This window comes from Haliotis rufescens, unplaced genomic scaffold (assembly GCF_023055435.1).
Source record: "Haliotis rufescens isolate VD_foot unplaced genomic scaffold, xgHalRufe1.0.p SCAF_1, whole genome shotgun sequence".
Classification (NCBI taxonomy): Eukaryota; Metazoa; Mollusca; class Gastropoda; order Lepetellida; family Haliotidae; genus Haliotis; species Haliotis rufescens.
This window is the reverse complement of record NW_025963779.1, coordinates 36,426,897-36,449,444: the sequence shown is the minus strand read 5'-3', so window position 1 is coordinate 36,449,444 and position 22,548 is coordinate 36,426,897. Positions and strand designations below refer to the sequence as shown.

At 40.6% G+C, this 22,548-nt stretch overlaps 1 protein-coding gene and 1 long non-coding RNA gene across 2 annotated transcripts; both read right to left on the bottom strand.

The window, feature by feature from the left end:
- Nucleotides 1–837: 837 nt before the first annotated feature.
- Nucleotides 838–7,554, bottom strand: LOC124135688. Its single transcript, XR_006861253.2, has 2 exons — nt 7,163–7,554; nt 838–3,212 (listed from the first exon to the last, which is right to left on the bottom strand). It is a non-coding gene; the product is annotated as an uncharacterized LOC124135688 (long non-coding RNA).
- Nucleotides 7,555–15,689: 8,135 nt separating this feature from the next.
- LOC124135687 (keratinocyte-associated protein 2-like) lies at nt 15,690–22,078 on the bottom strand. The gene is made up of 5 exons (XM_046501146.2): nt 21,984–22,078; nt 19,892–20,046; nt 17,888–17,951; nt 16,700–16,766; nt 15,690–15,874 (listed from the first exon to the last, which is right to left on the bottom strand). The coding sequence occupies exons 1-5, from the start codon at nt 21,985–21,987 to the stop codon at nt 15,769–15,771; spliced, it is 396 nt and encodes a 131-aa protein (XP_046357102.1). The 5' UTR covers nt 21,988–22,078; the 3' UTR covers nt 15,690–15,768.
- Nucleotides 22,079–22,548: the final 470 nt, after the last annotated feature.

The following is a 22,548-nucleotide window of genomic DNA, read 5'->3' as shown; positions in this document are numbered from 1 at the left end:
GAAGTCGAACCGGATCTTCGGCGTGACGAGCGAACGCTTTAACCACTAGGCTACCCGACCGCCCCCCACAGGCTTAGAAGCTGCGGGCCCTGACTAAACTCTTCAGACCCTCATTTAGAAAACTGCAGCTTATTTTGATAATTTAATCGACACGTAAATGTGCCGCAAGTCAAAAGAACCCATACAAAAAAAAATTAAAACAACTACGGGCCTGACACGAGATCTACCTGCCCGGGCCAGTGTCTGGCGCTTATTTCGAACACAGGATTCGAACCTATTTGGGAATTAGCCACGTGTGGGTATGTATGTTTGTATAAATACATTCATTCTTTTCACGAAAAAACCCCATGTCATTTAGTATTTCAGTTAAATGAGGAAAAATGTGATGTGTGAATGCGGTGATCCAGTATTGAACACGTGAGTGAAAAATTGGAATTGAATGAGTATTAGCTAGGGACCATACACATTCAACAAGTGCAGCAGTAGTTTGTAGTGTCTCGTGTTTTGTCTAATTGTTCCTGTCAAATGAACTGATATGTTTTCTTAACTTTATCGAATGCATTTGTAAATATGTAAGAGTGCATGAGCCTACAGTCTCCTTCCCAACCAGTCTGTGTATGCTAATTACATGCAATTGACATAATCCCACGTCAATCAGCCTGGCAGGTGAATGAAATATACAATAACATCAACAACCTCTTGAAATCACATCGACAGCTAAAGAAGCTTGGCAGTTAATCGGTTAAATGGGGTTTACGTCAGCTGAGCTTCGCGTCCGGTCTTAAGCCTTCACAGTACTAATCAGCACTTTGTATACCTGCTAACACAAATAGCGGGAAGCTTCCATTCATTTTTAATATTTTTTAAGCACATATGTTAAATTATTATAACAATTTTTGCACATTTAATACTCATAAGAGACGAAGACATTGTATACTCCGAAACCTCGTTACCCAGGACCCTGGACATCCATCAGTCACAACAAAGCGATTACTGTTAACTCCATGACGTATTTTAGAGAGATACTACAACGAATTATGATTAGCTTATCTGGACGACTTTACTGGGAGTGCTTAGTCTGGATTAACGAGGTTTCTCTTGAATAAAATAACCTTAAACTTAAAAAACCTTCAATCTGACGACCCGATTAATATGAGATATAAACTGCAGGGCAAATGAAGGCATACACCCGTGTTTGATGGTGGCTAAAAATATAAAAAAGGTTATTCGATAGAGGTGTATTTGATACGGGTATCACAGTTGTGTTTAAGACCTTGTTTCGGCGACTGTTTTCAGCCTAGTAACGTTTTGGTAATATTTGTCATTTTTTGGTCAAATCCAATTTTCAATTTCATACTTTATTTAGCCCGGCAGTTTTTAACCCTCTAAAAGCGTAGTGCTTTCAAAATACAGAATTAATAGCATTGGACTCTTGCCGTGTTACAAGCACGTGCGATTGTTAACACTAAAATGGATAAGTAATGTAAACAATTAGAGATGGGTCGAATTCCTTGTAATCAGTAATGAGGTACATACTAAATTTACTTCCATTCAGACCCGTCCGAGTTCAAAGTTCATCTATTTATATACCTACAGATACCTGTTACACCAACTGAACAGGTAGCACGTGCAGGTCACACCGAGGTGAAAGGTGCATCGTGTTATCGCCGTCTTGAACACCACAACTCATCCGGTGCAACGATAATCTCCCTCCTGAAATGCATACCGCTCATCCTGTCTTCCGTTGTGAGCGTTACGTCACGTACAGGTCTTCCCCCACAGTAACCCGAGAAATGATCCCTTGAAAACGAGCTTCCGAGAGAAGTAGGGCAGTCTCATCAACCTTTCGCGCATTGTTTCGGTAAGAAGATTCCGTTCCATTGATCGGGTCGGAGCCTCTTCTTCCTCTCGGTAAATTGAAGTTTCGCAATGTTGCAGTATAAGTAGTATCCATTAAGAAACAAACAAAAGCACATATCCATTGAAGTGATTATGGTAGATCAATCTGACGTCCAACGATGTATAACTTCCACATGTCCACATTCTTGAAAATAAGTCTCGTCAAAGACATAACATGAAAATAGTTGTAGTCATATGTCGGTATTTACAGGCAAAACGTGCAAAAATATAATATACAGCCGATGATAGATATGTACACTCTTCGGTTTGGTCCCTTGAAATTATCCGTTTTTAGAACATCTTGGTGCGTGACAGCGTCGCTTCTCATGTGACGAGTCTCACGAAGGAATACACTAAGACAGCCACAAGAAATAATCCAATCGTTGACACGACGATTTTCAGTGACCTACAGTTTGGCTGACCATCAATGTCCGTAAATCCCCCAGTCTTGTCCGGGGTGACACTCGAGGATCGTCGCCGGGTAATGTCACCATTTGTAGTTACCGGTAAACCTGATCCCACCCCCGGGAATGAGCTCCGCCTCTGGTCACTTACAGGTGGGACAGTCAGGAGAGGCCCCGTGGGGGTGAAGAGGGACCCCCTTCTTCTCACCCCCTCAGTAAGGAGGGGGTTCGGGTCTGAGGACAAACACAAACTCGCCCGTCGTTTTGGATCGTGACTCTTGCGTATATGATTTCGTATCATTTTGGCGGGAGAGTGAGAGAGAGATCGTCTGCTCCGGCTCCTCGGTCCGCGTGTGGTCTGTCGTCTGCTCAGTGAAGTAATCGACTGAAGCTGGGGAAACAGCGTGCTGAACGGTAATGAAATGTTTTCACCAATAGAGCCTCGTGCAACGAGTGGACCCGACAAACTCTTCAGCACTTCATAGAGTCATGCGCAATAATACAATCCGCCGTTCCCATAGTGACAGTTCCTGGTTTTCGTTGTAAAGGTTGAAAACAACGCCTGGTTGAGTGATGACAATTTATTCAATTTGCCTGGCCGCGGCTTCTGCAGAAGGTGAGATTATTGCATTCCAACTTACCGCCGGAGAAAAGTCTGTATACATGCGCTAATGCCAATAAACCGACATTTTGTCGGTGAGGCGCTCTAGTTAATTTCACACACGCAGATGACAACAATGTCTTTGATATCCTGCGTTCTTAAAGTCACGGTGTACCACGCGTCATCTAGACCAATTTCATTAGTGCTTGTCAAAGGTCACCGTGTACAGCACCGAAAACGGCCCATTAGATCAACACAGCAGAAATCAGTGTCTGGTCAGGACGTGACAATCAAACTTGGTACCTGGGCTGAAATAGAGGGAAGAAAGTGTCAGTTGGGACGAGGCATCCTCGATTATCATGTGTATCTTAGACGAAGAAGAAATGTAGTTTATTAAGATGTCACGTGCTGTACACTAGGTAGAAGAATGCCTCTTCGGTAGACTAGGACGGCCACAAAGAGACTATGAGACATTATTAAACATTAAAAAACAATACAATACATTTATATCATACATATATACACATGCTTTGTTTGTTGTTTAACGCTGCACTCAGCAATACTCCAGCTATATGACGGCGGTCTATAACATAATCGAGTCTGGACCAGACAATCCAGGGATTCACCATGGGCATCGATCCACGCAATTGGGATACGGTGACATGCATCAACCAAATCATCCTGACCACCCGATCCCGTTAGTCGCCTCTTACGGCAAGCATGGGTTGCTGGAGACCTATTCTACCCCGGATCTTCACGGATCATTTTCACATGACTATACAGACATTGTAAAATGAAATTGTAAAGAGTCCCAGAAAATGCTTTAAAAAATAAAAATATAGATAATTGTGCTTCAGAATATTGGAGAAAAACACCCGCCACAAGAAATACATTGTAGCAAAATGTTTAGGCTCATGATTTTTATGAAAAAATGTATGGCTTTGCAGACCTAGCTGAAAATTAAATCATAGTTTACGGGATAATATCATGACTATCAATAATTGTCTGTTGATGATGATGGTCAAAATTGGCTTCGGGGCTGTCATGAAGTATCTCCAACAGATATGGCCAACTCCAAAAAGCATCCTTACGGACATGGTGCCAACTTTAGGGGCGATGCTCCTTCCTTTGCCGCTCACGGTTATGAGATGAGCAGAGGAGTTTCAAGAAGTGAAGAGAAAGATGAGCCAAGATCAGGAACATTTTCAACTGCCACAACTGAGGAAAATGTTGATCAATAAATGATATGATCGTGGATGATCGATGACACACCCCACGTCATATTGCCAATACGGTACTCGTGAATATTTTCGTCATTTTGAAGCAGACCTTCTGATTTTGTTCAGCTCTTTGTAACCATGGATGAGTCTAATACCCCGTTCACATGCGCCTCCATACATATGTGTGTATACATGTATGTGCATACGTGTGTAGAAATACCTACGTGAGTATACTTGTCACGTGAACGTGCTTACTCATGTGTGTATATTTACACCAGGAGCAAATTTGCATCATGTCTGGAGCAGGTGAAAATGTAAATGTCAATTTGCACTGTGTGTATATGTTGCAATGTTAACGTATGATCTAATTAATATCTGTTCTTTTGCCAATACCAAACAAATTGTCAACAGTTGCTAACTTTATGCGTATATACAGAGTGGAGCGGGCGGTGTTTTCTTTTGGTTTCAAGAAGTCAAATCTTTGAGTACAAATTAAATATAACACATGTTGCTACACGCGAATTTTTTGGTGAATTAACTCTCTTCGCATTCAACTTTGATTGGAAAACAACCTGTTTTGTGTTGAAAGTCTTAAACAGACGGACGAATATGTGTGCCTTACACAATATACATACTTTATCTACACACAAGTTGATTTTCATGTGAATGCATAGTAAATTTACATATACACACGTATGTATAGTTACACATGTGCAGGTTACTGACGTTAGTAAATGTTGTGTATGTGAACCACTATCAGCCAGGAACTAAATACGGTCAAAACAACCTGTTCCATCAGCTGGCGATGGGGTGAATTCGGTTTTTCTGGGATTCCAAAGGTATCAAACTGATGGACGGACTACCCCCGGAAAAATCAGACCATTAAAGGCACATGGTATGGTAAGGCAACTGCGTGAGAATATAAAGGCTGAGCATCGTGGAAAACTCTCTGAGCTGTGTTGTCCCACCACGACAATGCCCCCGTGCACAAGTCTGGTGACGCTATGACTGCACTGCAAAACTGTTAACTAATGTTTTTTGTTAGTGGGGCACGAAAATACATACGTCACCGCTCGACCCTTTTCGTAACCTATCGATCAACTTTATGTGCGAAATACGACAAACCAATCAGAATGCGCGTAAGGATTGAGGTATATATAAATACTGATGTTTTAATAGTTGTTAAGCTAATGAAACCCAGATTAAAGACAATGACTGGGTACTTATATTTGATATTGTATTGACACTTATGTAGCTGTATCGGAGCTTACTACAGCTGAATGGCTGAAATAATTTCGATGCGAAGTTTTTTAAGTCACTCACTACTGCAGCTGAAAAGAAATATTTTTAGAAATTATTACTTTTAATTGCCAATTAAAACCCCCCAAATCACGTTTGTGATTGTTAAATGTCAATGAAAATTGAGGAAGTTAATTTACTCTCAAAAAAATATTTTAACAGTAACTCTTCTTTACTATAACATCGTATTTAGAAACATACATTTGGAAATAAAAGATGAACAGCTGAGATTCTTTCAACAAATAATTTTAATATTGATATAATTTCAAAAAGTTTTAAATCTTCTAAAAACAGCATTATTCTAGTGCTGATGTACTATTACTAAAGTACGCAGAGGATTACAGCGCTGTAGTACTGCGCCTCAACTCCTACCCACCAACCCCAAAGTGAAGAGGTGATTTATACAAGAAAATTAATGATAACATTTACATTTTTTTAAACGCTGTGTTTAACTTTCAGAATGGATAGAGAGATAACAGAAGTAGGCCACAGCAAAGTGGTTGTTCTTCGAATCGTTTTTCCCTTCAGGGTGATCGGAGAACGACTTGTAAACATTAATTTGGGGGATTTTATAACCATCGTTCAAGCTGCCTCCATCTCCTCCTCCCCTATTTTGTCAACAGGTATATTAATTGTTTTCGCCTATTTTCAAATACCAACTCGTGAAAAAAGAAGCGGTGAATCAGAAGACCTAATAATAAACTAGCTGTGGCCTTTAGGGGACAAACGCCGACACTAACCACGTCTGGGCAAGAATAAGTGTGAATCTGCTGATGTGCCCAAAGCGTTGACAATTATACACATTTAAGTTGCAAGTCAGTATTTGGACAGCTACACCTCGAACTGAATTCAAGGTGAGCATACTGGCTGATCAGACATAGCTTCGATATAAGCAATTATTTACTATGACGGACCTACTACTACTACTACTACTACTACTACTACTACTACTATTGTTCTGGGTTTGTCAGCACCATACCCGTGCTCGTGGGTTTCACTGAAGCGGTAAACGTCTGAGACCTGCATCACTTCGGGCTTTCCTCCCACATTAAGATGACACGCCGCGATATAACTGGAATACTGTTAAAAGCGGCGTTAAACCAAACTCACTCACTACTACTACTACCGTCAAGAGCAGCATTATCATAATCATTATTTAAGAAATAAATGACGAGTGGCAGTTGTTTTTTGTCCCATAAAACTGCTGCAGTGTTTTACTGTACGACAAACAACGACCACGAGTCGTATATTTCTTTTTGAGATGTACATTATGTACAGCCTCTTTAAGGATAACGGAGTAATTGCAAGCTTTAAACATCGTTACCCGTTTTTTAATAATGATGGCTCCTTCAACAGAATGCGACCTCGGCAATGTCGGAAAAATCCATTTTATGCACAGGTGGTATTTCCCGCATATTCTCACAATCCTCACGTCAATTACATGTACCTTTTTCTCCCAATACCGATTGTCATATCTCTCCCGCCTTTGGGTACGATCTTTCGGCCATAGCGTTTATCTGCGGTGCCCAGCTATCTATGGGGAACAACTCACAAGACACTTCCCTCGCCCAATATACAACGGCACAAGTTGCGAGCGCATGTTCGTATCTCCTAAAATGACGTCATGATAGAACAATGTTTTATCGTCAAATAAACCACGCTTCGATCTTCATTGTTCTTTGCTATTTATTGCGTAGCTATCTTATATATATACGTATAAAGTATAGGTGCACACCTACCTCCTGCGGGTTCAAGTCGCTTTGTGGGCGAGACGAGGAACTTGGTTGGGATGATCCTCGTACAGTATATATATGAAGCTGCCTACCACAGACTGCTGTTATCTTTGGCTGATCTTTGCACCGATTTCAGGGCTACAGATTCAGAAAAAACAGATCTGACAGATTAACTCAGGAACGTAATATTATGTCCTGACATAGAATTACCGCTTTCAAACTCTGGTTTATCTGGTGTTGCTTGAGGTAGCCAGATGTCAACAGTGGCCCCTTGTAGAGCCCCCTGTATACCCACTCCGATTTATCACAAACACGCGTGATTAGTATCCAATTAAACTCTGTTCTGTCATCTTGAAAGTCTACAGCGTACCTGTTGGTGCTAAAGAAAACAATGAACGGTCGGCGGAGTTCAGCAACCAGTTGTACAATGGGGTTAATTAAATGTCTCCATACTTCATTATTCGACATACGTTTGCGATGTGGGAGGTGGAGTTTGTCTTTGCACCTATCGGGCTCCGCTGCGGGGGGTATTATGTCGAGTACGTGTGGCATTGTCGTCTTTTTAACACTTACATAACAGAAGCCCTAAAACCATACATTGCTACCTACGTACATATATTCTGGTAAAGAAAGGCTTTGTCAACTACGTGATTCACTTTCAGTAGGAGATGTGTTTTACAAACTTTTCAGATGCGAAGCTCTTCTCCAACAAACAATTCTGTATATTCCCCAAAAATACCACATGGGGCCAATTATTTTAAAACTCTATAGAACTGTTTCACCAAAAAGGTTGAAAGATATAAGAAATTTGTCCAGATCCATGGCATGTCTATGTAAATTAATAAGAAAGAACCGACAAGTTAAACACAATTTATGGATAACAACTTATTTAATACTGTAAAAAACGACGTTTCGGTATAGGCCCGTATACCGTTGTCAAGCAAGATATAAGGATTTATACCGAAACTTCGCTTTTTACAGTATTAAAGAAGTTGTTATCCATAAATTGTGTCTACCTTGTTATCCGTCAACTTCTAAGTAATGCCTATCAAACAATTTAAGAAAGAACCGCTCGCTTTGTCACTCTTCATGTTGATATCTTTTTGTATATATGATGTAAATGCTCATGTACCACCCATCTTTAGGTTTAAAATATAACCAATGCAACCTCGTTCAGTTTACCGATCTGAGCTCTACGATCATCGCCTGTGTTAAAGTATGGCAGTTAGAATTAGGACAGTCTTAACGCTAAGCTCCCTCTGTGGAGCGTGGTTGTACACAAGATTCAGTTTACTTCACTCTTCCACTGGGATCCATAAAGTCTCTCTTGTACAGACAACCACTGCTTGTTTTGGAACTGTTGTCCGAGCAAAGCCTACATTCGTGTATACATCGAGTGAGAAAGCATTGATTTAAATCGCTGTAAAAATATTCCCGCAATGTGACGACGAAGGAAACCAAAATATAGCTTCACACATGCTCATTTTGACAATCGAACCCGGGATATCTATTTTAAGCTACCTGTATAAAGATCTTGTTCCATTTGGGTTTCAAATTCCTTGGACATAGCTATTGGAACCGGACTCCATATTTTCTTTATAAAGTTGTTTGCGTCAGTAGGTACTGAAAGCTATTATGCATCTCAATCTGCAGTGCTACATTATATTTATATTTGTGATCAGGAACATGAAAAACCAGTGTATATGTACATATACCATGACAGATTAAGAAGAATCGAGTGTTCCTTAACTTCTTTAGTGATAAGGTTTTGGGTCGATGGCAATGCTCCAGCCATAACACGGCGGGGACCGGCTGAACACAATCTGATCATGTGAAGATTCGAACCCAGGCCATCGACGTGACGATTGTGGAAGAATCGACTGAACAAAACAATATATATATATATGTATGTATGTATGTATGTATGTATGTATGTATGTATGTATGTATGTATGTATGTACGTTATATTTCTTTAATCTCATTTTGCAAAGTCATATCTGGTTCTGCCGCAGTGTTTTGCTAATATGTTTTCAACTCGGAGTTGACAGAGCAGGAAATTAAAAAGTGATTCCCTACTGCGTAGATTTCCACCACGATGTTTAAGACGGTTGATGGGTTTGGACTCTCGTGTTTTGCAATCCTAGAAAAATGTTTCTGTCGAAGAAAAAACACAAAAGCATGTTAATGTGATCGTGTTTATCTTTATTTGGCTTGGAAGAACAGAGCTATTATAACGTGGTATTGATTCAGACCCATTGCCCCCGGGAGCTGCTCGGCCGCCTAGCCTGCCACAGAAATACTTGTTGATGTTACAGCACTTTGGAATGCTCGAGAAGTGTCCGAGCATCGACCTGTGTGTGTGTCAGTTAGTTAGGTAATTTGGTAATTTCCAATCTCATTAAAATCAGATCTTAGTTCACCCTACCGCTAAACAAAGATCTGCGGACATCACATTACGGTCACGTCAGAACGACCTTTCATCCGACCAATCACAATGTTACTTACATATCAGGAAAGTGACCTAAGCATGCAACCTCAAAACGTTTGACACGGGGTATTCCGAACGGCAGCCAAGGGCTTTGCGACTGAAATCCCTTAAAATCAACATCTATCTCTCGCTTCAATGATACAAATATGTAAACGGGTGGGACTTTGCATTACCCGTGGGAAGTACTGCCATACAGTCTAAGCCATCTATTAGACATTCTAGAATGTTCTTTTATTCAGTATTCAAATTTTGAATCAAAAGCTTTGACAAAATATTTTTTCAAAGCGTAGTCGCCAGTTTTTTTGTAACTTTTGCTTGTTTGTTTGTTGTTTAACGCCGCGCTCATTAATATTCCAACTATATGACAGCGGTCTGTAAATAATCGAGTCTGGACAGGACAATCCAGTGATTGGCATCATGAGCATCGATCCACGCAATTGGGATCGATGACATACATCAACCAAGTCAGCGAGTTGACCACCCGAGCCAGTTGGTCGCCTTTTACCAGTTTGAAACTAATGCTATAGCTATAGTGCTATAAACTATAGCTCGAGAGAGCTGCTTTCTGATTGGCTGATGGTGCCTTCTTGTTAGTTATGTCATTGGTGGGATAAAGTTCGCGAAATGTCGTTCTGACGTGGCCTGTAATGGGATGTCCTCGGATATTTGTTTTGCGGTAGGACTGTACCCTCTGTGTCATTATTTCATCACCCCACCCCCACCCCCACCTGATCTCCCCGGCCCCGATCATCATAAAAAAGCAGCCTCGTCTTCGACCCCTTCTCCATTAGCCCCAGGAGTAACACCAGGGACAGAAATGTAGAGAATGGTCCTAGGCACTTAGCCTCGCGTCGACACTCGTTACTCGTGCCTGCAAAGACAACAGAGGAATATAGCCTAGTGCTAAAACTGGATTCCTGTAGGCAACCATGTCCAATCATGCGCGTAATAAATTTTTGTAGACAATCCCCAAGTCTAGCCTTGTGCACTAAGCGATGAAGACTACCCAAATATGTCCAGACGGTCTGAGAACAGAGCATCACCTAGCATGCCATATTCACCAGACATGACACATTTCTCATTAGTCGATTGGGGATGATGGTCCTTATGCACAGGCGACACATTTCACATAATTCTTGTTCAGGGCCCGTCAGTCGGCTTTAGCTGCCCTGGTCGAGATAGTAAACAAAAGGAACAGAATGACAGAATGGGTAATATCGTCACAGGTTCGGGTCAAAGTGTTCGATCATTCGGGGAAATTGGAAAAGGGACTTATATATCACAAACACCATAATGAAAATGATGTACGTTTGAACTGGAGAAGAAGACAATCATGCTTGTCAAGGCAAGAGATAGTAACGGTAAGCGTTTCTTATTTATTTCGTCTCTGTCTGGCTAAACGGACTTGTCGAAATAGGTTCCTCGCGTCGAGCGGCTCCTTACTCCACATCAACAGAAGGTTTTAAATAAAAATCAAATTAAGTCATGTGAGATCATAAATAGTTGGGCAAGTAGGAAAGTATGTCAGTAAGTTGAAGAATAAAGTGATCTCCACTTTCTAAGTCACCGTGCTTTTTTGGTAGAGTCGTTTTAACAAAGGAATCAGCGTATGTGCAATGTTGATTCCAAGAATTAACATTGCCAATGTGTTTATAGTGAAGCCAAGAGGCGCTGTTGACCACGTGCCTAGCTTCTTGAAAACTTCACAGCGGTCATCAGGGTAAACGGGAAAAAGAAGAAACAAGACCGAACAATATTAACGTTTTTACCATCTTGGCATATATTCATACACGTCCCTGCAAAACGTGCCACTGCATTTTAGAAATCTCGACCAGAACCAAAGGGAATAAGAAGCTGCACTCTGCAGATGCCGGGATGATAACGGTATCCAGCATCATTTAACATTCAGTATTGTTTGCAACATATGATTTTGCACGCACACGCACGCACACACACACACGCACGCACACACACACACACACACACACACACACAGACAGACACACACACACACACACACACACACGTATGTATGTATGTATGTATGTATGTATGTATGTATGTATGTACGTACGTATGTATAATTTATCTGTTTGACTTTTCTATGACGTAGTGATGTGATATGCCTAAAGTCATGACTGTTAAATAGCGTTTATTTTGAGAATTGGTACAGCTTTGAACTTGGACCTCCAAATGATCGACGTTCTGGGTGCCATGTTGAAAACATCAGACCTACTCAAAGATTTTATGTATCAATATGTTATCCAATGTGCACGCTGTTACCACTTCCTATATAATACATTTCACGAAGCATCACGATGAAACTGCCGAGTAATGAGCTCAAATTAAATGTCAAAATCAATATGGCCGCCGTGGTGGTCATGCTTGTAATCGGATCGACGTTTTTCAGAGACACCATTGCTGGGATATCTAATGCAAATATCAGCTTCATAGACTTTGTCCAGGGTCAAACGCCCCACGACAAAAGCTCAATTTTCAGATCAGGTGAGCTCTAAACGTACTCTATTCTCATGACGTGTTATGAACCGTGCATATCAGTGCATGGATAATACAAGATAATCCTGCTGCTTATAGAAAACTATTCCAACATTATCATGAAAGTGGAAACTACTCCTGCGCTGACGCATGTGTAAAGCTAACCCAGTCATCAGTCAGAGTGGCAGCGTTGTTGGTGCAGGAGTCAGCCATGTGGAACCTCCAAAGATAACATTGCGAGACAGTAGAAACAAGCGGCGACGTCAGTGCAAGGCTATCTTTACCGACTCTTCAGACGTTGCTCCTGCACCGGCGAGGCCGCCGTTATTTCAAGGTGGGAAATGCTAATTGCGTAACTTGACAACCCAAGTGCTGTATTTTTTCCCGAAAGTTATCCGACCTGAAATATATATTTTACAGGCGCTTCGTCTATTTTTTCAAGCCTGTAACTGATATCTATGCGACTTCTGTTCAAATATTCTCATAAGATATTTTTATCAGCATTATTTGTGTTTTGAGAAAATAGAAATGGTGTTCTCATTCTACAACGCCCAGAGTCATGAACATTATGCTGTAGTCGGTAGTCCTGCGTGGTATTTGTCAACACTAGCCTGGTGTTGTTCCGGGACGGTCTCCCTGTATTCCCCTGATAATCAACAATATGTACCACCATTATGGTGACCCGAGGTCGCAGTTAGAAACATTCTCAGAATTGAAAGTTACTCGTAAGTGTAATTACCTTAGAGCTACTCTAAGTCGAAGAATTTTGAACTATTTACAAAGACCATGAATTAATGATAAGCGTTGGTTTGGGTCCTAGGGCAGTCAGTTTTGTGGCGGATCTCGGAAGATACTCATTGCTACTACCCAATTCAATTTTTTGCTATAGCACCTGAACTGAAAATTGCAGTTCCCATATGCTCCTATTTATAACTCGAGACTCCAGTGTTTACAATGTGGGACCTGTGATACCTGACACGAATTGTCATTCTGGCTATCAACCACTGGTTTGACTGTGACAGACAAGACCCTGGCGTTAACAATATTCAATCAGTCACCCCTGACACTTAAGTAATTATAGTGTCAGATTGTTATGGAGAGGTTTTAATGATGTCATGTTTCTGACAACTGAACATTCAGTTGCGAGAGGCATGGGTAATTCGAGGATTGGGTGGTCAGAATGTTTGACCTGGCTAATTGTGTGTTTTGGTATCGCACAATCTCATTAAAATCAGGTCTTTGTTCTCGCTATCGCTAAACAATTTTTGTTAAGCGGTAGAGAAAACTAAGATCTGATTTTAATGACATTGGCTATCGCATGTAGTAACTCGTTTTTCATGCTGTCAACCACGTGTTTGCCTGTCAGAGATTTCTTGGTATAGCTGGATATATGATGGACAATGGTGACTGAGCTAGCCGATGATTATTTTTCAGCATAACCCCTGCGAGGTCCACACACGTCTCTACCAATGGCGCTGGAGTGAGTGAGTGAGTATGGTTTTACGCCGCTTTTAGCAATATTCCAGCAATATCACGGCGGGGGACACGGCGGGCTTCACACATTGTACCCATGTCAGGATTCGAACCCGGGTCTTCGGCGTGACAAGCGAACGCTTTAACCACTAGGCTACCCGACCGTCCTTAGTGACGCGGGAGTGCCTGGACTCCATTGGTGCATGGTGTAGAAGGCTTCCTCAAGGTGGTTGATGGTTGGTTGATGCATGTCAACGGACCACATTTGCATGGATCGATGCTCATCATATCAATCACTGGATTGTCTCGATTATTTACAGACCGCCGCCGTAAAGCTGGAATATTGCTGAGTGCAGTGTTAAACAACAAACTGATTAGGCATATTAGCATAATATTATTGGTCTTTAATAGTCTGACCTTTCAGTACGTAGTCCACTGACCGTTGTTTATTCTGTGGTGGAGAGTGGTGAGCGCAAGACTCAACCATGGTTACAAATCGCTCATCAAAATCAGCAGCGTTAGCTTCAAAAGGAAGTAAATTCTCACGAGAGATGATGATCCTGGAACGTGTCTAAGTCAAAAGCGCCCAGTTCATTCCTTAGAATGTGCTCAACCCTCTCTTGATAGATGCCTATTGGTAACGGCTATTGGATGTGTGCTAGTTTTCGATCATCCATATGTATTTTATCAACACTTTCATAAGGTGATCAGCTTTGAGGCTCTCTCTTCCACTCTGATGGTGAAGGGTGTACTAAACATCCTTAGTATTTGGGCTCAGAACTTTTCGGCGACCCCTCGTACAATCAGTCAATTCCCACGAACAGCTAAACCCCCAAACCTCTCAAGACTAAGACGTGGTATCACATGTTCTCCTTGCGGAGGAGCTGGCTGCAAAACCTCGTCAAGGGTTTCACATTGTAATATCTACCCTGGACACCTTTTACTGCTGTGCTGCCCATTGTAACCTGACCATCATTTCAGGTATCATTTACATCACCCTTTAGGATTTTGGACCTGAATATGTTCCCAGTACCAAACGCTTAATGTAAGAATTAACTACTTTGGCTGATTGTGTGTCTAAATGGGATGGGTCATGTTCATGATGTAAACCACTGGTTTGCCTGGCCCAAACTTGCTTACCTTCAGGCAACCATGATATATACCTTAACTACAATAACACTGCAGCACCAAATAACATTCACTCATCAAGCTGAGAGCACCAGAGAGCTATTTCACTCCCTATTCTCCTCAGCAAGATCTGCTGAGAGAGAATGTGATGGAATGACATTACAGTCAGCAATAATCCAGCTTCATCAAGGTACCCATTAAATATTCAAGCATTTGTCAGGCAAACCAGCGGTTGATAGGATGAGCAACGATCCAAGCTGTTGGGGCCCAATGTCACACTACCAACCATGTCAAAAACTGAGACCATCAAATCCTTATTAGTCAGCTCTTAGGACAAACATTCAGAAGTGAGGACCTATTCTACCACAGAATCCCAAGCCTGACTCTACTCAACTGTTAGGGAGTTCATGTTGTTTAATACTAGTCAGCAATATTCCAGCTATATCACAGTGGTCTTTGAATAAAGAGCAGGAGTAAGGATCCATGCAATCGGGCACAATGATGTGCAATAAGCCATATCACTGCATTTGTTCACCCAATCGCCTTAAGAATACACAATGCCATTTAGAAATTGGTCAAATGTAACCAATGTTATATTTGGGATAACAAATGGGAGCCATGCCAATTTACACTTATCTGAGGAGTACACAAAGTATGTGATATAGATGACAAGTTGTCGGACTTTCAGTTTTGTTGAGGCTGAGTTGGATAGATCTCTGACTTTAGGTGCTGACGAATTGGTGCCTCACTCTGAGAGTGTGGGTTCGAATCCCAGATGGGACTCAACCCCAAAAAGTACTATAATTTGTATTTTACTAAGTAAGTGTTATCCCAGATATAACATTTGTTACAATCATCTTAAGTCGACTCTTCTGACAAGCATACGGGGACCTACTCTTCTCATGTTCTGCATTCCAGAAAATATTTTGAAAGATGAAGACACCATCTTTAATAAACATGTTTATTACCGTTGTTGTGATAACATGATAAATGACTATCAAATGTAAACCTTTCCCTGTGAAACATCTACTTCTTCTTCTTGGCTGGTGTAACAGTTGCTGAAACCTGAGGGGCGTATGTTGACTGGGATATTTTGTTGATATAGTATAGAGCAATCACTGAGAAGATGAAACTGAAACAAACAAACAACAACGCTAAAGAAAAGTTCACCTAAAGACTTCACCCCTCTGCACACCCTTTTCGTTTTGCATACATTTACCTTCCACAGTAAAGGCAGGGATGCCAACTGACACTAATCACTTAGCCCATGTCTAATGTTAAAAATATCCTAAGGGCTATTACAGTATTAGAGTATCAGGCTTTTAGGGTGTGTCCTTACACGTTATGATTCAGGCTAGTAATTGTTTCAAGTTCATTTGCATCCCTGAAAAGGTCAGGAAAACTAAAAGAAATTGAATGAATCATGTTCGTGCCATATTTCTATTAGAGGCATACTCCATCTGCCATAGTCAATTCCAATTTCTAAAGTATAAGCTGGTAATCAGCATCCCTGTCTAGACTGAGGAGGAATTTTAAAATGAATTCTGGTCCTGATGGCTTATAGGCAAGTGTGAGCAAATTTGAACAGAATTTTAAGGGATTGCTATCAATAGATCTTCTTCAGCTTCTTACTTCAATTTGTGATATAATACAGAGAGCAGAAGCAAACAGCCGCTCTGGTAATCAGCGATAAATCATTTGGATTAAACCAATGTTTGTAGATGAAATCTCATCTGACACAAGGTATAATGACACAGTCACAAATCATAGCTGTGGCTCAGTCTCTCAAAGTGCAATGCAATGATGTGTGATTCAATTTCACCTGACATTCTGCTAATGCTTGGTTTTTGGCAAATTTTAAGACTAGCATGGGCTCCATGGGAGTTATTAACACACACAGGCACTTTGATAACAATTTCTTCTTTATGCGAGTTAGTGACAAGGAGAGTCGACCTACCATGTTGTGACACACACACGATGGATCAGGCCAGACGCAAACATAGACAGCAGAAGACAGCCTACAACTGGAGGGAAGAAGACACAAATTGCCATTATTAGTACATGTCATTTGAAGCCTATCTGTTGCCTTGAAATAAAATCGGAATGGTGTACAGAGACTGAAAATAGGAATGGTTCAAATCAGCATAAACTTACAGCGTAAATGTTTACCAACATGAAAGAAATTTAAACATACACGATAGAATAGAGAAAATTATTGATGTTTAAATCTGTAACCATGGTAACCAGTAATGACTATACCAAGGTGAGTGGAGGTAAAATGGGGTTTAACGTCACGATTATTCAAAATTATTAGCAATGTGCATAAACATGGCTGTCTTATAGTGCTAGCCAACTGAGATACCATGCCACAGTGTATCATGGATACCCCACACAGACACAGTATAACGACGTGGAGCCAAACAGTCCTTGTTCCTATAAATCCCCATATTGCAGAGTGCCAGGCTGGGCAACAACAAGTACCATATTTTAATGTATGACATGACCGTGGATCGATGGCAGTGGCTCTATCCACTAGACCATGGAGGAAGTCGACAACACTAAGCAGGCAAATATCACAATATCACGATAATAGTGGTTTGATCAGAAGATCCAATGTAGTTCCCTGTCCTGAGTTCTCAGATGAGTGTAACAGGAAACCATTTTACCAAAGTGTATCTGTTGACATGCCTGAACCTAAGCTGCATGTTTTGAACGTGCATGCCAATTGGTGGCATCTTGAACAGTGGAATGCAGTTGATCAAATTTCCAACATACTAAGTGGGAGTAGCCTCCCTTACCAGGCAACACCCCCAGTGTTTGCATTATCAGACGACAACAACTTTAATTTACTGCTGAGTTTAGTTGTCTTTTCACAGATTGTTTGCTTTCATAACTGTTAATGGTTCATGGAAGCATCTTATTTTCGAATTATCATACCTACAACTTTACAAAGTATATACAAATTCATTCAGTTTAAGAAAAATCTTTCAAAAACTGACCAAGCCTACCATGTGGACTTTATTCATGATATTACTCAATAATTAAAACAGAAAATATCACATATATCTTAGCCTTTTTACAATACAAAACAAAGCACTTGACAATACAGTTTACAATATGTGTAGTAAGACAGAAGGGAACTTACCTTCGGGGAAAAGTTTTGCTTGGAAACCATATCCAAATGTGCTAGCTTCAAAATTTCCTACAGCCTGCAGACAGGTTAAGGAAAATTGTAAATTTGAATTCATGAATAATGAGTGATTCTGGCTGAAACAGTATTTCAGTTATCTCACTGTGTCAGCTAGATGTGGGAGGACATCCTAACATGATGCAGTCTTCCACAATTTCCACTTTGGTGAAACCCATGAGAGTATGGCAAGTATGGTGCTGACAAACCAAGAAACATTATCAAGGTGAATTTGAGATTCTTACATGTCTATGGGATGAACGGAACTGCAATGCTTAAGACAACTCAATCTGATTAAAATCAGATCTTGGTGCTCAGTACTTCTACACAAAGATCTGAGGACATCACCTAACAGGTCACATCAGAACGACCTTTCACAAACTTTGACAGAATGATACAATAACTAACAAGAGGTCCACATTAACCAATCAGAAAACAACTGCCTAAAGCTTTATGGTACATTTGTACTAGTTTCAAACTGGCGATTTCCAATCCAAACTAGACTTTGAAAAATATTGACTGAAAATTTGAAAAGTGAACAAAAGAAAATTCTGGAATGTCTAATAGATGGCAGATTTTTGTACATCCCACAGGCTAAGGAAAGCCTCTTCCGTTTCAAATACTTATCCCATTGAAGTGACAGATAACCAATGATTTTGACGGAATCAGTCGTACAGTCCGTAACTGTCATTCAGAATACACCTTGTTACTGTTTCAAGCTTGCATGATTAAAAAAAAACACAGTCTGACTGTCACTTTCCCACTGTGGTAAGCGACACTCCCATTTGTCATATGAAAGGTCATTCTGGCGTGACCTGAAATGGGATGTCCTCAGATCTTTGTTTAGCGTTAGTGAGAACTAAGATCTGATCTGAATGAGATGGTAGACAACTGGGACACCCATGCACCCACCATATATTCAAGAATGCCTACACACGTTGCATGTTTTTTAATACAAATTCAATTATAATGCATGTATCAACCCTTCCAAACACTACAGGATATACAAGATGTCCACAGGATCTCAGTTTAATGAGAGGACAAGAACTGTTAATATTTCTTTTCAACATGTCTTTCCATGGCATTGATGATGTTAACTTCTTTATTATAAGGAACACAACGTTTCGGAGTACATACTTACTCCTTTAACATGCTTCCCATAACAGATAACAGTTGCTGATTATTTTGAAAGATGAAAAACAAATAGGTTGGATCAACAGTAAATGCTGGGTGCACATTGCCTGACAACACCTGCTAATCAGATAGGGATTAGGTGTTATTCATGAGGTTACCACAGACAATGTTTAGTTCTAGTTAGGTGGTAAAACACACTGATTCAAGCTTGCCTGTTGATATGAAAGATCATGTAGATGCTTTCACATCATGTTTGTTGTTTAACGCCACACTCAGCAATATTCCAGCTACATGACGGCCATCTGGAAATAATCAGACTAGACAATTCATTATCTGACACCATGAGCATCGATCTACGCAACTGGGATACGATGACATGCATCAACCAAGTCAGCAAACCTGACCCACCGATTGTTGCTTTCACATCACAAGGTACTTGTTTATTGATGATTGGGGTGCTGATGTTAATGATGTCTCCAGCACAACACAGTACAGGTTCCCCAGGTGGTGCATTAGACAGGCCTTTACATGGTGACATGGTGTATTCACAGGTTGATTTGCCCAGTGATAGCCCTCACATATAGCATGCACAAGTTGATCTTGTTGAGAGAACAACAACCTTGTCATTCATGATGTGTTGTCATCCTTTCTGAATTTCTGCATTACAGAATTTCATAAAATGTTTGCATGAAAATGTATACCAAAACAGCCAGGTTGTCATAGTGTTATGGATCACTGCATGACAAAACTTTGTATGCAACATAACAGCTGAGACATGGCATACATGACACATGTTCATCTCCAAATACATCTTATATTCAAGGATACAGTAAGTGCCAAAATAAAAAGCACAGAGCCTAAGAATCCCCCCAGGATTGTGAAGTACTCTGTTGATGCAAGCTGTTGACGGAACATCTGCATACCAGCAAACAGCGTAACACCTAGGGTGCCGGATATCAGCATGGATGGTCTGCTTGACAAAGCTGGAAGAAAAGAACAAATGTCACTAACATAATATGAACATTGTCATTTATATGAGAAAATATATAGAATTTCAAATCTTAAAGACAGTTTCATTGCATCAACATGATAACCATGATGGCAATAAACATAAGGTGTGCCCTTGGGACCTTCAGCATATGTTTTCTGCTATATTAATGGGTTGACACATTAAATTCATTTGGTGAGGGAGTAAATATGGTAAAAAAAATAATAGTTGTTTCATTAGTAATATCTGTACTGTTATCAGCTATATTATCTTTATTATTATCATGATTTAGGTTCTGGCTTGCACAGTTATCAAACCTGGGCAGTAATTAAAGCCTTTAGGGTAGATTTTAGTATACAGATTATACTGGGTTTTTATGCGACTCACAAATATTGAGATTGGAAGCAAAAAAAAAATATACTGCAGCACATCAAGAGCAGTTATGGGTGTCTGTCATTTCATCCATCAATCTTGACCACTGTCCACATGATAATTGATTCATTCTAGGCACTAAGTTAATTATCAAAACATACAATACAGGACCCTTAATATTAATAAATCTTTGTAAGTCAAGGTAAAACCCAGTCAGATAGCTACCCTGCCCAAGTTTGGTCATCAGAAAAGCACCAAATCCCTCGGTGCCAACCCCGTGGGCGAGTCTATTCCGTTTGGCATAAAACCGGCTTACCAATCTGTATTTTCCCGATTCGTGAACATTGGTTCCTCCTGTTATTGATCATGTTGATGGTAAACCAGTTTCTCAACGGGGGTTTGACTCGGCCACTTGTTAGCACTGAGTGGTAGGGTAGATTTCTGAATACTGAGTGCTACCTTAGGTAGATTTCTGAATACTGAGTGCTACCTTAGGTAGATTTCTGAATACTGAGTGCTACCTTAGGTAGATTTCTGTATACCAAGTGCTACCTTAGGTAAATTTCTGTATACAAAAAGCACCATGGGGGTTTATGTACTACCACATATGACAAAGACCCCTTTGAGATTTTACCGGGATGGTCCTTTGGACCACTGGCACTGACCAACTTTGGTCACACACTGAACACTGAAAGATACTGATAGATAATTCTTAATTGCTATCAAAATACCATTCATTCCATAACCACACCATGTTTGCCACCAAATCCTATCAGTATTATCACTACATCAAACTGTTGGCCATGTTGATTCTAATCACCATTAGTCAGTTTGTAGAGCGAAGCGGTCGGGTAGCCTAGTGGTTAAAGCGTTCCCTCGTCACGCCAAAGACCCGGATTTGATTCCCAACATGGGTACAATGTGAAGCCCATTTCTGGTGTCCCCCGCTGTGATATTGCTGGAATATTGCTAAAAGCGGCGTAAAACCATACTCACTCAGTTTGTAGAACACGCGTTCATATTGAAGCGTTACTAAAATCATTACGATGAACAAATTCTTAAAGTTTCCACGATCGATATTCGCTGTTCTTTCAAACTTCATATATGTCACTGTATTACATGCATGACTTAAGCAGAAAACGTTCATGAAGCATTAATGGAATGTACAATCGGATAAACCTAGCTGCATCCCGGTATTGAAGGGAGATAACTCCATACAATGTCCACGTCACGACACCGGTCGATGTGTCCAAGGCACGACCAGGTCACATTTTCTGAACAGGGAATGTCCTACAGGGTTTGGCAAAGACATGGCCATTCAGAGAAGATCCCATACTGTGATGAACATTAGGTGTGCACCCTTTACACTTCGATGAAACATTCACACCCAAAGGCATGGCGATAAGCTTCTATTCAGTTCAACACGTTATGATATTTTACTCCACTGCACGAGAGAAGCATTTAAACAACATCTACTCAATCCATTTCTAGCAAATATATAAAACCTAGATAATGTTGCAATAGTGTTACTGATTTTGTTTAACACATATCGCCACTTACCCATGTTTATGCTCTTGACGTGTTTACAGCAGAAAGGGGGCGCTGACTTGGATCATGCGTAGTGCAGAACTTCCGCTCCCGGGGAGCATTTATTGTATCACAATGTCTTATACTCGTATCGCCCACAATTAAAGTCACAGTGGCAGTGTACATCCTCCGTTAAGTTATTTTAGTACCTACCATCTAGGAAGGTCTAGCGCGAGTGCGACCAGAAACTAGTAAAAACAGAACAAATACAGTATAAGAGGAAGCTGTTTTATGCTGTAAGTAAAATTACAGCTTTTTTAAGGGCAGTTTTAAAACATTATTTACGCTTGTATTTTCACTGGTGAAAATAACACCACATAAACAGGCATAGGCTCAATTTTAACTTATCTACGGGGTATAGAATAAATAAGGAACTTCACCCAAGTGTCGTTTGATATCAGATATACTCACACAAGTCGATAAAGGTTTAAAACTATAAGGCTTGCCGAGAATAGGGGTAGAATAGGTCTTCAGCAACCCATGCTTGCCGTAAAAGACGACTATGCTTGTCATAAGAGGCGACTAACGGGAACGAGTG

Bases quoted from the DNA above. Each gene is read 5' to 3' on its own strand.
- LOC124135687 (XM_046501146.2), bottom strand. The intron at 17,952-19,891 runs GTATCCTTGAAT...ACCTGTCTGCAG, and splicing joins TTTTTATTTTGGCACTTACT to GCTGTAGGAAATTTTGAAGC. The intron at 15,875-16,699 runs GTAGGTCGACTC...TGTTTGTTTCAG, and splicing joins CGTGTGTGTGTCACAACATG to TTTCATCTTCTCAGTGATTG.